The 15956-nt window shown below is 53.0% G+C and overlaps 6 protein-coding genes across 6 annotated transcripts; 3 read left to right on the top strand and 3 right to left on the bottom strand.

Moving 5' to 3' along the window:
- Positions 1–183: 183 nt before the first annotated feature.
- CLUP02_11137 (uncharacterized protein) lies at positions 184–1434 on the bottom strand (the record flags this gene model as incomplete). Its single annotated transcript, XM_049290105.1, has 1 exon — positions 184–1434. One exon carries the CDS (start codon positions 1432–1434, stop codon positions 184–186), a length of 1251 nt encoding a protein of 416 aa, XP_049147250.1.
- A 480-nt stretch (positions 1435–1914) lies between these two features.
- Positions 1915–4867, bottom strand: CLUP02_11136 (fungal specific transcription factor; the record flags this gene model as incomplete). Its single annotated transcript, XM_049290104.1, has 7 exons — positions 1915–2722; positions 2776–3166; positions 3222–3752; positions 3809–4319; positions 4368–4533; positions 4609–4753; positions 4846–4867. The coding sequence occupies 7 exons, from the start codon at positions 4865–4867 to the stop codon at positions 1915–1917; spliced, it is 2574 nt and encodes an 857-aa protein (XP_049147249.1).
- A 131-nt stretch (positions 4868–4998) lies between these two features.
- CLUP02_11135 (uncharacterized protein) lies at positions 4999–6127 on the top strand (the record flags this gene model as incomplete). Its single annotated transcript, XM_049290103.1, has 4 exons — positions 4999–5154; positions 5225–5359; positions 5413–5585; positions 5671–6127. 4 exons carry the CDS (start codon positions 4999–5001, stop codon positions 6125–6127), a joined length of 921 nt encoding a protein of 306 aa, XP_049147248.1.
- A 647-nt stretch (positions 6128–6774) lies between these two features.
- CLUP02_11134 (HET domain-containing protein) lies at positions 6775–10959 on the top strand (the record flags this gene model as incomplete). The annotated part of the gene is made up of 10 exons (XM_049290102.1): positions 6775–6809; positions 6863–7153; positions 7222–7449; positions 7506–7579; positions 7636–8060; positions 8126–8667; positions 8739–8764; positions 8840–8865; positions 8949–9063; positions 9152–10959. The coding sequence occupies 10 exons, from the start codon at positions 6775–6777 to the stop codon at positions 10957–10959; spliced, it is 3570 nt and encodes a 1189-aa protein (XP_049147247.1).
- An 86-nt stretch (positions 10960–11045) lies between these two features.
- CLUP02_11133 (uncharacterized protein) lies at positions 11046–12753 on the bottom strand (the record flags this gene model as incomplete). Its single annotated transcript, XM_049290101.1, has 4 exons — positions 11046–11391; positions 11450–11553; positions 11599–11727; positions 11788–12753. The coding sequence occupies 4 exons, from the start codon at positions 12751–12753 to the stop codon at positions 11046–11048; spliced, it is 1545 nt and encodes a 514-aa protein (XP_049147246.1).
- A 516-nt stretch (positions 12754–13269) lies between these two features.
- On the top strand, positions 13270–15885 carry CLUP02_11132 (oxidoreductase family protein; the record flags this gene model as incomplete). The annotated part of the gene is made up of 3 exons (XM_049290100.1): positions 13270–13867; positions 13942–14467; positions 14649–15885. The coding sequence occupies 3 exons, from the start codon at positions 13270–13272 to the stop codon at positions 15883–15885; spliced, it is 2361 nt and encodes a 786-aa protein (XP_049147245.1).
- Positions 15886–15956: the final 71 nt, after the last annotated feature.

The following is a 15956-nucleotide window of genomic DNA, read 5'->3' as shown; positions in this document are numbered from 1 at the left end:
GCGATGCGCGGGTTGTGTGGGCGGTGTGCGGCGTCGAGGGTCGCAACGTCATGTACAGCTGAGAAACGCAGGATGTGAACGACGGCTTGCTGCAGCAGCGACACCAAGAATCAAGCAGAGGAGCTGGAATCTCATTATCAAATCTACCGCAGGCTATGCACAAACTTTACATGACAGACAGTCTCAGGAATAGTAAAACACGTTCCCCTCCATCAGCCTCCGTGCAGTCCTCGTTACTACGCATCGATCTACCGCAAGGCCTTCTTCTTCGTCACGAGCCCACACTTCTACCTCCATGATTCCACTGCCATGCTGTATGCGAATGGTGCGTTTAATACTGTGGCCATCAACGATAGGGCCTTCTGAGGCATTCGTAGTCGACGGACTCGGCGTTCTCCTGGGTGTTGGCATGCCCTCCAGACCCGAATCCCGATTCGAAACACGGTGCGCAACGGTCCCCTCCTTGATGGCGGCATATGCCAGAGTAACACCACCCGTCAGTTGCAAACTCGGATGAGGCTTTCCCATGCTGTAGGCCTGTACTCGAATATCTGCCGCATCTCTGTTACTCCCAACTGGCGGCGAAAGATACGCCAGCTTCGGAGTCCCTCTAACCAGACCGGCGGCCTCGACTGTGCTGGCAAGTCCCATCCGTACAGCTCCTTGCCTCCGGATGGCCTCGGCGACTTCGATGGATAGGGGAAAGTCTGGGGACTGTGTTTTGACTTCCGCGGGTAGACTCTGAGCATCAACAAGAACGAAAGGATTCGCAGAGTCGATGAGAGTCACGTCCACCACAAAGTCATCAACAGAAGCCACTTCCTCTACGAGGATCCTTTCAAATCGATTTCCGCTGGGGAAGAGCCTGCCCGTCATGCTGCCCACCGGCTCGACGAAAGCAACCTTGATCTCGCTGCCGGGTCCCTTGACGCCCGGGATGAGGCAATCCCCGTCCTCCTCCGCGTTTCCGTCTTGGTCAACGTAGACCGTTTCCACAATGAGTTTCGATGTGTTGGTATTGAAGATCCGCACGTCGACTACCCGAGAACCAGGCATCAGACTAACCAATCTCTCTTGCACGGCAAAAGGACCAACCCCTGAGCAGATGTTGCCGCAGTTCCCGCTGAGATCAACAGTCTCGCTTCCGACGGCCACTTGGACAAAGGTGTACTCGACGTCCACGCCTGGCCTGGTGGATGGTGACACCACGGCAACTTTGGAGGTCACGCTGCTTCCCCCTCCAACACCGTCGATTTGGCGGGCATCGTTGTATTTGGATCCCATGGCTGCGAGGAGTGGAGTAGCCCATTCTGCTTCAGATTGCGGCAGATGAGACCGGTGGATGAAGAGGCCTTTTGATGTGCCGGCTCGCATCAGCACCGCGGGAAGGGAGTGCCTGACCCGGCGCTTTGTGGTTGCTGGTGTTATTGCCATGATTGGGATAGTGAAGGGGATGTGAACTGGGAAGGATGGCGGTAAGGTAGGATATGAGAGCTGATGAAGGAACCTCCGAGATCCAATAAGTGTATTGTTGACTCTAATGTTGAATGGCATTGGTGAGACTACAACAACCAGTCTTATACCAACTCTTGGATGGAAAGGGTTTGTGAGCTTAAGAAGGTCTAAGAAGGTCTGGGTAAAACGGTGTTTTCCATCGAGATAACCTCGCTACTACACGCGAGCACTGAACATTAATAAAGTCTCTGCTGTCTTTGCCGTCATCGCGTCAGGGTGAGGTCGTGTCAGTGGCGCATAGCCGCGGGAGTGAAAGTCTCCCGCGGGATCGAGAAGCACCACTCCCGCCTGTGCAATCAAAACAGTGGAGCGTCAACACTTTGCGCCCGGATAAAGAGTCGGTTCATGGTTGCAACAGATATCGCACCCGGTAAAGGCGAAAACATCCGCCCAAGTGGATCAAGAAAACATGCTATCCAACGCGGATCCGTTGAAACCAAAGAGTAAGTCATCAAAGGAGGCCGAACCGCCGTCTCCTTCTGGCACCCCCTGGAACCAGGCTGGGTTGCCACTAAAACCCGAGGGACCAAAGCTGGAAGCTTGGTTATACGCGGGCTGTGGGACTTGTTGAAAATGAACATCTGCTTGTGCCGGATCCGCTGAAGCTGCGTTAGGATCTTGACCTCTTGCAAAACTCTGAATGATCCCATCGATATCCGACCACCCTAATGGAGGTGTCTCGTTCCCGGGTGCTGTCTGAGGCGCATGACTCTGAAATACTTGAGGCAGGCTATTTGAGCCTTCGGCATTGTCCTGAGTGGTGGCCATGGCTAAACGCGCTCTTTTGCTGGCTTGTATGCGGTTCCTCGGCTGCGTGCCTTGTTGCTCACCGAGACTAACACCAAGTCTCGCCATCAAGCCTTCGACTATTGTTTTGGCCCTCCTGACAGCCCAGTTTGTTTCTTGATTCTCACGGAACACTGACATGCAAGTTTCCAGACGTTCTCGAGCCTCCGATTCCGTGCTTCTTTTGGCAGCTATTCGTACGTGTATCGTTGCCGCAACGTACGTGGCATACGAGATCAAATATGGCGCATGACGAACGGAGAATACCCTATCGTAGACCCGAAGAACGCTTACTATGCTGTCGGCCGCAGACGCACAAGTGATGAACGAGTTGACAGAGACGGAGCGAGACGTGTTGTAAAGATGGCCATCAGCTACGAACGGGCGATTGAGAAGGATGGTAAGAACATGGTACATGGCGCTGAGTAGAAGTCAGTCGATCATTAGTTCTCAAAGAGGATTCCATAGACTCACTACAAACTAAGGACATGCGGTGGCGGCACAGCGTCATTGCTTTTTGGATCAAAGATAAGATGTGCTGGGAGTGCATCCTTCCAAGTTGCCAACTTCGAGCTCAAGGTCTGTAACATTGTGGAAAGCTCCGCAGCACTCTTGTCGAATGCCCTCTCCGTGTAGATGCAACTCAGTATATCGCTCATGACGACTGAGAGACGACACAGATACGTGAATGTCGATACACTATAGGCGGGCGAACCAGGATAGTTAGTGGCGTCGGTAGAGTAGGCAAACGGCTTCCAGTTCTCAAACTCTTCAAATGTGTCGAGGAACTTGATCGGTACCAGGGTGTCAGACTCTTTCAGGGATGCTGGACGCCCTTGATACAGACTCTGGATCTTGTCGACAACTAAAGTTGGCGTCAGTGTCCCTAAGCTTGCTGAGATGATCCAAGTGCTTCTTACCGAATGCCCCCCAGAAGACCCGCCGACGTATCTCTAGATCCTCATCAGAAAATTTGCGAGTTACACCAAGACCTGGAGCATCTACGTGCATGCCCAGGTCTATGATCATTCGGAATGCCAACCCAGCATACAACCAAGCCGCGCTTCTCTCGTCCCCTAGCGCAAACAGCGAGTTCGTCATCACCAGCAAAGCTTGAATCGTTGTAATATCACTACTGTCAAGCGCATCACCGAGTAATTTGCGCACACGCTCGCGAAAAGCCCAGCCGGCAGTACGAACATCATTGGGGTCCCTCCGTACCTCTCTCCGGGGGCTGAACTTGGAAGCCCCAAAGTAGATGGCGTTCAAGAGTATCTTGGAGAAGTATGGCCCATTACAAGCCATATCTCGCATGAATGCGGGTCGATAGGTGAGCAAGAATGAGTGATGCTGGCGATTCCAGTGCAGGGACAAGAGATGCATGCCAAGCTCTGGGTCCACGCCGTCAAAATCGAGCGTTCCCGCTCGATGATTGAACTCTTCAAGTTGACCTACATACTGTCAGAGGCCAGACTTGTTGTCCGAGGCTCTGGAGGATGCAACCCACGTTGTTTGGCTGTCTCTGCAACCAGGCCTTTCTCGATCCAGTCATCTGGCATCCGGGGGCGCAGATCAGCTACCGAGAATCGCTCCTGGGGATTCTCCTCGAATAATGCACTGGTGCGGCCATGGTAGCTCGAAACTCCATTTGCGGATACCACGATACGAGATACATCCCCGCGATGGGAAGACGCCTGTTCCGCTGAGTTCTCCGGGCGTTCTGTCCTGGTAAGCCGGGGTGAATGGGTAGAAGGATCGTGGTCATCGGGGTTTGGTGAGCGCGCGGCGTCGTTGCGATCCGCGGGAGTGTCATTGCGTACACTACCATCCCGGACACTTGTCGGGGTGTGGGTTTCCCGTCTCGTGACCCTCAAAGCACCTCTTTGGCGCTCGGCATGACGTCGTGTTGGTGTTGAGTGCAGTGTACTTGCGTCAGGGCTAGCCAGAGGCTCATAGACACAGTCTTTGCCATATGTCTTGCAATTAGCACACGTAGGCTGTTCGTTATTGCACTTGATCTGGAAGGCGATTAGACATCTCTACGGCGCTGTGAAGTTGAGAGTGACGAACTTTGCGCCGTCGGCAGAACGAGCATGCTTCGACGGCCCGCCTTCGGGGACGTCCGGAAGCCGTGGTGGCATTACCTGATTTCGGACCCATAGTGAGATGAGCGGGAATTGAGGAGTAAAGCAGTATCCGTGGATGGCTTGCTGGTAGACTCGAGAATGTTTGCTCCGGGGTGCTGTGGTTTTGGAAGAAAGCGAGCACGGGAAGCTTGCCGCGGGAAGAAGGTGACCTTGGAGTTACCAAGTCTGGACGGGCCGCGGGCTCGGGAAGGATTCTAATTGGCCGGGCTGGAGCATCGGCAGCCGTCTGCAAGTCCGTCTTCTTCCCGCGGGATCTCCAGAGTCGCCCTTGTCAAGAATGAACGAGGAGTCGGGAGGATCATAATCTGTGAGTGCGTTTTGTTTGAGTAACCAGAGTCATCTGGTGTTATCTTCCAATTGATAGAGATACTCGCCTTTCGTCATCGAAGCCGTGAACAACACCTCATGCGACCAGTCATCATCCCAACGCTTTCACCCACTTGGTATTTTCATGTCTTTTCTTTTCTGCGTGGTTCGGTGACTTCTCCTCAATAAACTTCGAAGAAATTTATTCGATCGTTACTAGAGGTATTGAAGTTTCAAGCAAACCATGGCATCTATCACTTCGACTGCTTCACCTGGCGGTGTCGTCCTTACCACGACCCCGCCGCATAAGAAGTCTAAATTAGCTGTTAAGCACACAATATCGCCAGGAGTATCTCTAATCTCGGGCGGCATTGCTGGAGCTGTTGAAGCTGCAACTACAGTAAGTGTTTTCAGGCTGCTTTAGTACAGTCCTTATCATTACTCACGCTTACTTCAACCCCGCCCCAAAGTATCCCTTCGAGTTCGCAAAGACGAGAGCGCAGCTCCACTCCACAGGTGCCAAAAACCCATTCGCAGTACTGCTCCAAGTTGCTCGACAGGATGGGCCGAGAGCCATCTACACAGGCTGCTCAACACTGATCATTGTGAGACTTCTATGTTTGCTTCGCTGCGCAGTATGCTCATCTTCCATCCTTAGGGAACGACGTTCAAAGCCGGAGTACGCTTCCTGTCATTTGACTCTATCAGGAACTCCTTGATGGACGATGAGGGTCGCCTGACTCCGGCAAGGGGTATTCTAGCTGGTATGATTGCCGGATCTGTAGAAAGTGTTGTAGCGGTAACACCAACTGAGAGAGTGAAAACAGCACTGTAAGTATGATCAGCAACTCCCAAAATCAGATACACCTTGATTCAAGAACATTGATTTTGAGTGCTCGACTAATCAAAATAACAGCATTGACGATGCAAAGTCTGGTGCACGAAAGTACGCCGGTGGAACGAACGCTCTGGTCACGATGCTGAGAGAGCATGGATTCGCAGAGGTCTATCGAGGTCTCGTTTCTACTACTTTGAAGCAATCCGCCACCTCAGCGGTACGCATGGGATCATACAATGTGATCAGGGAACAGTCTAAGCAGCATGGCTTACCGAACAACTCACTGATCACTTTTGGATCAGGGTCGGTTGCTGGCATTGTCACTGTCTATGCTACACAACCTTTCGACACTATCAAGACTAGAGCGCAGTCAGCTCGAGGGGCTGGAACACTGGAAGCGCTCCGTATGGTGCTTTCGGAAAGAGGCTTAAGGGGCCTGTGGAGTGGAAGCACCATGAGACTTGGTCGTCTGATTCTGAGTGGAGGAATTGTCTTCACTGTATACGAGAAAGCATCTGGCCTGTTAAGCCGTTGAGAAATCTCGGCGCGGCAAATCAAGGAATTCTGTAGGATTTCGCACCAGTTCTCTCCGTGTTATTATCAAAAGCACGCAGTCCTTGGACGAGTAGCAGCCCCACTGAAATGCAAGAAGTCTTCGAAAGCTGTGCTTCTTGACCAACTCAACTTGCCTCAGCACATCCGAATCATTTCAATGTTTGCCTTACAAAATCCTGGCTAGGTCTGACACAGGCTTGTGTTTGTGTTGAAAATTTCCGTTTTCCCCAGATTCAAACCATTAGACTAGTTCAGAGCTACTAAAGGCAAGCGGGGCATTGGTTCCGGATAGGCGAGTCTGACGCAGCTGCATAAGAGCAGAGATGATGAAGTGGCGACAGAGAAGACGGGAAGAGTGGTGAACTAGACGTGGCCTGAGGAATTTTCGGCATCTCAGGAAACACTTCACATCGCTAGCATCTGTTCCGTGAAAGTAGCCTGCTGCGCCCACTCCACTGCCCGACCTCCCGCGGGAGCAGGCTGCTTACTCGCGTTCCCGTCTCACCCTAGTACGGATCCATGAACGATGTCGACGCGGGGTAGTCTGGAGTCCCCGGATTGCCAAGCTTCCCGGACAAGCTCATGGATAGATGAGCTCGCCAGTCTAAGTCGTATAAGTATAAAACAATGTCACAGGCTGGAGAGCTGAGTAGGAGTAGGAAGTCAAGACTCCAAGATATCAACCACGCTTATAAGCAATTTCAAGCTTCCACAGACTTGGATTTGACTCACTACTCAAGAGAACTACCATGATCTCCAACGATGAAGGTCGAGCGGTGGTAGAATGTGCTGGCAAAGATGCCACAAAATTTGAAGAGCTTGAAGACCCCACCAAGTCTTCTGATCCCTCCGTGGGGAAGCTAAGCCAGCAATACGACATAACTCCTAGAGATATCCAGAGCCGTTTCGAACATCTTCGTGAGTTAAGCGAAATCGATATGACAAGGCTCAACAAGAGCATTGTACGAAAGATTGATATGAGGATGATGCCTTGTATAACGCTCATGTTTCTCATGAGGCAAGTTAAACTCAGATGGCGAGGGGTCCATTACTAACACGAAATCAACTTTCCAGTTATCTCGACCGCATCAATGTTTCCAACGCAAGACTCAGTGGGATGCAGGATAACCTACATATGTCAGACACCATTTGGAACTTGGGCATCTCAACTTTTTACATCGGTTATCTTGTTGGACAATTACCTGGCAACTTGTGGTTGGCCAAGGCAAATCCAAGATGGTTCCTACCCTCAACGATGGTGGCCTGGGGAGCGGCAACCATCTGCACTCCCGCCCTCAAAAGGTCAGTGAGAAACGCAGAGAGCACGAGTTCCATGGAGTTCACTGACTCTCATCTAGTGGTGCCGGCTTCGCCGTTCTGCGCTTCTTCACCGGTCTGGCTGAAGCGCCGTTCTTTCCGGGAATCACACTGAGTAAGTGCAACATCTGCCCCGATGGTCAGCTTTTGATCAGTGCTGACACGGGTTAGTGACTTCCTCCTGGTACACCAAGGAGGAGAGTCCTCTCAGAATGGCCATCTGGCACGCGGGAAACACCATATCCAACATCATCTCAGGCTTCCTTGCGGCAGGAATTCTCACTACAATGGGTGGTGTCTCGGGTCTGTATTCCTGGCAGTGGTTCTTTCTCATTGAAGGCATCGTGACGTTCCTGGTGGCTTTCTCTGCCTACGTTCTCCTCCCAGACTGGCCCCACAACACGCGGTTTCTGACTCCTGAGGAGAGAGATATGGCGCAGTACCGTATCCTGTGCTCCAATGGAGGCAAAGAGGAAGCTGCCGGAGGCACTTGGGATGGTCTCAGAGATGCTGTCAAAGACCCTTTCACCTGGATCTTCTGCCTTTTGCATTTCTCCCTGGTCACTGCCCAAAGTTTTAAAGACTTCTTCCCTTCGGTAAGCTCTCTGACTCTCCAGCTGTCAGAGTTCATTCCAGGGTTCTCATGACTGACCATGCCTAGATCGTTAACACCTTTGACTTTGGCGAACTCACAACGTACTTCATTCAAGCTCCCCCGTATGCGTTCGCATTTGTGTTTGCATATGCTGTTGCCTGGTCGTCAGGTCGGAATCAAGAGTCTTTCTGGCACATCGTCCTACCTATCATTGGCAGTGCGGCTGGCTGTGCAGTCCTGATCTCAACCATGAACATTGGAGCTCGCTACTTTGGTCTTTTCCTCCTTATTTCCGGCACATATAACGGTCTCAACCTGCAGCTGTCGTGGGAAACAACTGTCGTTCCAGCCCCTCGGAGCAAGAAGGCCGCACTCATTGCAATCGCCAATTGTATCAGCCAGGTCAGTCACTGGTTCAGTCCATACTTCTGGCCGCGTTCGCAGGAGCCCTTCTACAGACTAGGCGGCGGTCTTGTACTGGTGGGTTGTGCTCTGGTTGTAACGTCAGCTGGCTTGGCGAAGTGGCGTGCGATCCGTCTGAATAAGAAACTGGATGAAGCTGAGGGTTACTCCGAGAACTCGGGGGTCGAAAGGGGTTGGAGATTTGCGTACTGACAAGGCCATGAGATTACGAACGAGTCGATATAGATTGCTGTCGTCTCGCTACATGTGTGCTCAGAGGGGTTTCGGATATACACTACTCCAGTATCAATTTCTAGATAGAATTGGGCACTGCACCCATCTACTGGTTTATACTCAAATGCTTCTGCTGAACGATAGCGCCTCTGAAGCTTACGCTGTACTTGGTGCACGAGTCTACCGCGATGCCTTGACCAACCTATGTCACAATAGGTGGCAGTTCTGAGGACTTGGTAAAATCACAAGTCAGCGGGAATGCAGTGTTGGAGACCGCCAGGTGCAGCGATCGTTGACCATGCAGGGGTTCGGCAGAACTAGGCAGGATGTCATCCCAACTGAGATTACCGTCGTATTAGCTGCATCGTGTTTGCATACAGTCGCCTAAAGCTTCTCCACCTCTTGTTTTCACTCTGATCATCCACCCATCAGGCCATGAAATACCACAGCCGTAAGCCATGTGGCTCATCGACACCAGGAGTCTGAAGCTTCATGCTTTCATGCCTCCAGACCTCCCACCGTACGCCATACTATCTCATACCTGGGGATCCGGAGAAGTGACCTTCCAGGAGCTTGCAGATCTAAATACTGCCAAAGAAAAAGCCGGCTACACCAAAATCCGGAAGACATGCGAGCTCGCCAGGCAGAATGGTCTGGAGTGGGCATGGGTGGACACCTGCTGTATCGACAAATCCTCAAGTGCCGAACTCTCGGAGGCGATCAACTCAATGTTCGAGTGGTACGAGCTTTCAGCCATCTGCTTTGCTCATCTCGCGGACCTACCTGTTGAGTCTCCCACGCTATGCATTTTCGAGTCTGGCATACACAAGCGCGCGTGTCGCTGGTTCGAACGCGGGTGGACCCTTCAAGAGCTCATTGCGCCCAAGACGCTCGAGTTCTTCGACTGCGAATGGAACTCTCGCGGCTTCAAGACCGACAGCGCCGTCCTGCGACAATTGTCAGCGATGACGGGGATACATGGCAAGACTGCCCGAATACTCAAAAACAGCGCGGCAATCACCGAAGTTTGCATTGCGGAGAGAATGTCTTGGGCGTCAAAGAGGCGGACAACCCGGGTCGAAGACATAGCCTACTGCCTGCTCGGTCTCTTCCGCGTGAACATGCCCTTGCTCTATGGAGAGGGGTCGCGAGCTTTCATGCGACTTCAGGAAGAAATTCTTAAGAACAGCACTGACATGTCTCTCTTCTGTTGGACCGCGCCGCAGGAAGCCTCGCAGCAGTACCGCGGGTTGCTAGCCCGCCATCCATCGGAGTTCGCGTCATGGTACGATACAGAATCTACCTCGCGAAAACCCATCAGCTGGGCCATGTGCGAGCAAGAGAAGGAATTCTCATCGACCAACAAGGGGATTCGAATGGATGCAACTTTGGCGAGTTTCTTTGTTCATGGCGAGAACAGAACGTGTCTAAGATGCACGCTTTTCCCAGACGACTATGTCGTCTTCATACCGCTACGATACCACCGGGATAATATCTACGTCAGAGAGCTTCCTACTACGATCATCCCTTCGCGTACCACACGGCACGAGCAGGAAACCATATACATCGCCAAGGACGTGGATGAGCGTATGTCGATCAATCTGCAGGCCAAGATGGCGGAGACTCTGAGCATCGACAGGTCCCTACTTCCGGCCAACTTCTCGTTGGAGATGATGGAGACCTGGCCCAAGAACTTGTGGCAGTCACAGAGACAGCAATATGCCCTGCCCGGATCAAAGCTATTTACTTGCATCACTTCATACAGCGTCTATTTTAAGACTGTCAAGGTCGGTGAGGTGTGTCTTATTTGCCAGCGACATTCTTCTGCTCTACAGCCTTTACGTTACGCCTTGATCCCTTTACAAGAAGCAACCGGCCGTGCCGGCATTATGTCGCAGATAAAAGATCACGAGAGCAGTGGTGCCCGGGGGCAACCCATTGAAGCCTTTAGTTTGATGGAGCAATTCATCATTGATGGCCGTCAGGCAGTGGACCTTTCGCACGGGAATATCAGCTTCTCACTCTTCGTAACGCGATACTCCGAGACTGAGGAGAGCAACGACAAACTGTATTTGAAGGTCACTTCTTTCCAGGACCTTCTTCATCCACTGCCTATCAGGAAATCGAAGACCATATCGATCAGCGATGGCAAGGGCCCCGGTCATCGCCTCGAACGTGCTCCTCAAATCGGAGGAGATGGCGCCGTAGTACAGCCACCGAAACCATGCGACATCGCGGAAGCGGAGCGGGAGAACTCTGGATAACTCAGAGTGGGTATATATACCATTAAAACATCGCTTCTTTTGAAGCACGAACTCTCTCGTACGATGCCCTGCTCTTCCGCATGCTATCACTCTAGCATGACAGCCATCCAGACCATCATCCCGAATTCATCGATCCCCTCGCACCACTTTGCGACTCGGGCTACCAGCTGGTCCTCCTGGCTTCGATCTTCAGAGTCCGCCCCCAAAGCCCGTCTAGCCTTTCGAAGATCCTGGATGCTCAGAACCTTTTCACCGCACGACTCGGCTCGTAGCCTCCTGTATCGTGCACGCCACTCGTCACTGGACACGGCTTCCCACAAATCTCTGCCGGAGGGCAGTGGCAGGAGACTATAGCCACCGCAATCCGCCGGTTCCTCTGCGTTCAGATCCACGTCCATCAAAAGCTCAATGCCAAAGAGAAGGCAGATTGTCCTGCGGTCCCTTGCTGTTAGCGAAACTTCTCCGATTGACTCAGTCTCTCGAAACCCACCTCCTGGTACTCTCACGAAGAATCCAGCCTCGACGATCTAGACTTAGCTTGCTGATCAGGTCGAGTTCGTAATTCAGGGTCAGGTGCAGCGACCTGGCTAGCAGCTGCTCTGGTTAGCAATAATACTTGGCTATCTCCTGGCTTCTTACATTGGGTACCACTAGTAGCGCTTTGATGTTGCTTTCTTGTATTGATTGGAGGTCATTTGCCTGAAGCAGCAGATATATCACCACGGCCTGGAGAGCGTGTAACATCTGTTCGCTGTTATAAGAAGAATGCTGTTCAACCTCATGTTAACTAGTGAGATGACAACTCGTGGCAAAGCGCTGACCTCTCACCTCTTGCCGGATCCTGCCTACTTCACTGTATATACTCCTCCAAACAAAAGCCGCGCTTCCCGGAGTCCTCTGGTAAAAGCTTTGCACGAGGTTGCAGCAGATGGCTAGCGGCTCTGGAAGACACTGGTGAAGCTCCTTGCCACAACATCCAACTATTGACTCAGATCCATCAATGGCGCAGGGTGGGAATATGAAAGGCGGCATCCGGCCACCTTTGATCATCATCTTGGGATAAGATAAGATCTGGCCGAGGAGGACTCTGGCTGTGAAGCATGTTGCCACCGTTTTAGTAATTCGCGGGACGAGGGGTTTGTCTTGATAGAATGGCCGGATTTTTCTTGCCGGACAATCCCTGAAAGCCCTGTGTAACTGGATTTCACTTGAAGGATGTTCGTGACCTTGATATTCCGTGTCCTCCATGACGCCTAAATCACCAAGGTCCTCTGGTCCGAATAGGCTCGAGTTACTTCGCTGCCACGGAACTCCGGCACCGCCAAGCACCGTCTGGCGAAGTTGAGGCGAGTCGAAGCTCAAGGAGAAGGGATTTGGACTTAGGAGTTGTCTCTGTAAAATAGGGTCAGAGTCTAAAGGGATCGTCGCAATTTCCGTTGACAAGAGGTTCGACCAGTCCATCGACGGTTCACGTTCGGGCCGCGGGTGGTCCCCCGGAAGCAGGCCGTCTCTCTCGATGCGGATCAGTGACTCCGTGCCATTGGGCAGCTGATCAATTGCTCCGTGAATACCGCGGTCGGCGATTGTCTCGGCCGGACGCAGTGATCGGTATCCAGCTGATTGCTTGGGGACGTGGTCGTATCTACACCTCAAATCCCTTTCCTCACAGCGCCGGCATGGTGTCCCGAGCGAACACCTCGCCTTACTGGTCCGGCACAGAACGCAAGACTTTTTCCGGCTGGCAGCCAACGTCATCTCGAGTAAAACGCCAGAGATATGAATTGAATCAACCATTAAGCAAAATGACGAGGTCAAGTTTGCGCGTAGAATCTAGGTTCAGCTGGACCTGGTTCAATCTCGGGGTTTGTCATCACTCCGCGGAGTTCCAGCCAATCACTGATGACCGGCTCGCCGTGTCCGGAAGCCACCCCACTACTCCGCTCCGCGGGAATGACAATGTTACCCCGGGCACAATCGTACGTTTGGATGATAGACTTCGGGACGAAGCGACATCTCCGCCATGTCGCGGTGTGAAGCCACGCAGATTCATGTTCGGAAATCCGACGAATCGGGCATCCAGGCGAGAAGGCGCTGAATCAACTGCATCAGGCCCACCGGCGACCACTTACATGAGCCGCCAGATGTTATTGGTAGGTTGTCTGGACAGAGATGGATAAGTTCTTGGTAGATATAAAGAACGATGCCGTGATAATCAAGGCCCTGAATATTCAGCATTGCAATCTCATTCACTGAACAGAGGACTTACACCAAACTCATCTTTCATTCCACCTAAACTCCCAACCAGCGATCATGGCCCCCATCAGAGTAGGCATCATCGGACTCTCCGCAAAGGAGGCAGTCATGGGCCCAGGCGCCTGGGCCTCCATCGCCATCCTCCCCTCCTTCAAGAACTCGCTACACTACGAGATTGTTGCCCTCTGCAACTCGTCCGCGGAAGCAGCCCGCCGCTCCATCGAGATGCATAAGCTTCCGAGCACGACCAAAGCATACGGCGACGTCGAGCAGCTGGCCAGCGACCCGGATGTGGACCTCGTCGTCGTAAGCGTCGTCGTGACCAAGCACCTCGCCGTCACCCTCCCCGCGCTCGCCAACAGGAAGCAAGTCTTTGTCGAGTGGCCCCTTGGCGCCTCGGCGCAGGAGGCGGAACAGCTCACGCAGCTGGCCAAGTCAGACGGACTCAAGACCATTGTTGGTCTCCAAGGTCGCTCTGACGCTCTCACTCTCAAGCTGAGGGAGATCATTCAGAGTGGGGAGATTGGTGAGATCAATCACACTTCTGTCGTCGGCACTCTCCCATACTTTCCTCCCAACTTCTGGGTGGAGGGCGCGGAGTACTACCTCGATATCAAAACCGGAGGTAACGCATTCCACATCGGCTTTGGGCATTGTAAGTTACTCCATCTCTGTTGGGAGATTCTGACGAACTTGGTAATATCGAAGGCTGATATTCTTGGAACATAGTCTTGGACTCATTCACAAACGTTGTTGGCGACTTCGATCTCAGCAGCCTGTCGTCAGTTCTAAAGAGCGACGTCGACTCCGTCCCCCTATACAAAGCCGACAGAAGCAGCGTGATCGATCCAGCGTACCCAAAGTCCTCTCCCGACCACATCTTGGTCCAAGGCGTGCTGCAAAACGGGGCAGTGGCCTCGATTGCCTGCCGAACCACCCCGGTCACGGTCGGTGAGGTCGGTGCTCGCTGGATCATCAGCGGCACCAAGGGGGAAATCGAGGCCGTCTGGGACGGAGGCCAGTGGCAGATCCACAGCCCCAGCAAGCAACTCAAGTACAAGTTAGTCGGAGGAGAAGAACAAAAGGTCATTCTCGAGACCGGCAAGCTCCCTGACGGAGTCGAGGTTTCGGCCGCGGGGCTGAACACGCTCCTCATTTTTGACGCCTACGCCAAAGGCGATACTTCACGGTATGCGGACTTTGAGACAGCTCTGAAGAACCATGTGCTTTTGGAGACGATTTTGAAGAAGTCGGGGTACAAGTATTGAGAAGTGAGCTGCTCATGTTCAATCCAGCATGTGGGCACGATAGTATGTAGTTGATAGACACCTAAACATCTACGCGGTAGTCTCACATAATTCTCTTCTCAGATATACATTTCAGTTTTGAGTTGGTACCTTTCACGGTCGATGTCGTGCGTCGCAAGTGATTTCTAGACCAGCCGCCGGTGGACCGCAGCAAAAGTTCGGCACCGACGCCGACGCCGGCGTTGACGCCCGAAACGTGGATCCCGTGACAAATCTCCTCCGAAGATCTGACTCGGAGCAGCTGCCGAGACTTCACGACTTCACTCACAGCGCCCAACAAATCACAGTTGGCGGTTTTTCATACTTGAGATTCCGATTGAAAGTAATTGTGTTTTCTCGTCCCGTAGGATACCAAATCAAAGTAAGACAGACGTCTGTCACCCAAAATGAGAGAAGAAGACTTGCAAGGTCAGCCCAACATCCCCAACAACACGTGGTTCATAGACTTACACCCGAAACAGGATCCGGGGGCGCGATCGCCAGTGCGCCAGGAGGAGCAACACCTCCAAAGGCAGACAAACCCAAACACATCGCCATCCTAGACACCGACGTAATGGTCACAGCCGTCCAAACCCTCTACGGACAATACTACAGCGCCCAATACATCAAACGCCTCACCGCCGCCGCAACCCGCATCGGAGCCTCCCACCTCGCCACCTTCACGACCTGGGACGTCGTCGCAGGCCACTACCCGAACCCAGCCGACGTCGACGCCATCCTCATCACGGGCTCCATCGCCGCCGCCTACGACACGGACCCCTGGGTGCTCCGCCTCGGCGACTTCATCCGGCGCGTCTACGAGCACCACCCCAACGTCCGCATCTTTGGCACCTGCTTCGGCCACCAGCTCATCGGCAAAGTCCTCCTCGAGCCCCACGGCGCCGTCGTGGAAAAGGACCCCAACGGCTACGAGTTTGGCGTCCAGACCATCTCGTTGAACCCGAACCTCGTAGAGGACTTTCCCTGCCTGGCCGCTCTTGCGCCCACGACAAGAACGACAGAGTCAGAACAGGACGCCGGCTCTTCATCACCACCACCCCCTCACGGTCTCCGGCTACAAATGTGCCACGGCGACCACGTAGCCCTCGCCCCGCCACCGAACCCACCTCTTCCAGGAACCTGGCAAAACATCGGCGGCAGCGCGCACTGCAGGGTCCAGGGCCTGTACGAGCCCTCTCGCGTCCTCACGATCCAGCCCCATTTCGAGTGCGACCAGGTCATCATGGAAGAGACCATTAAGCACTTTTACACGCCCGCCAAGGGGTTCTCGCCAGAGTTTCTGCAGCGGGCGTTTGACGCGACGAGGAGGGAGGACGACGCGGGTGTTGCTGCGGAGTGGGTGTTTCGATTCTTGGTTGGTATCTGATGCCCCCGGGGTGGGCGTTTTTTTCTTTCTAAAGGGGGACTTCTTGACTTAAAAGGAGAAAAAAAAAACTC

Source organism: Colletotrichum lupini, chromosome 5, assembly GCF_023278565.1.
Source record: "Colletotrichum lupini chromosome 5, complete sequence".
NCBI classification, from domain to species: domain Eukaryota; kingdom Fungi; phylum Ascomycota; class Sordariomycetes; order Glomerellales; family Glomerellaceae; genus Colletotrichum; species Colletotrichum lupini.
Note: the sequence above shows the minus strand (reverse complement) of the source record. Positions and strands in the feature narration are given on the sequence as shown.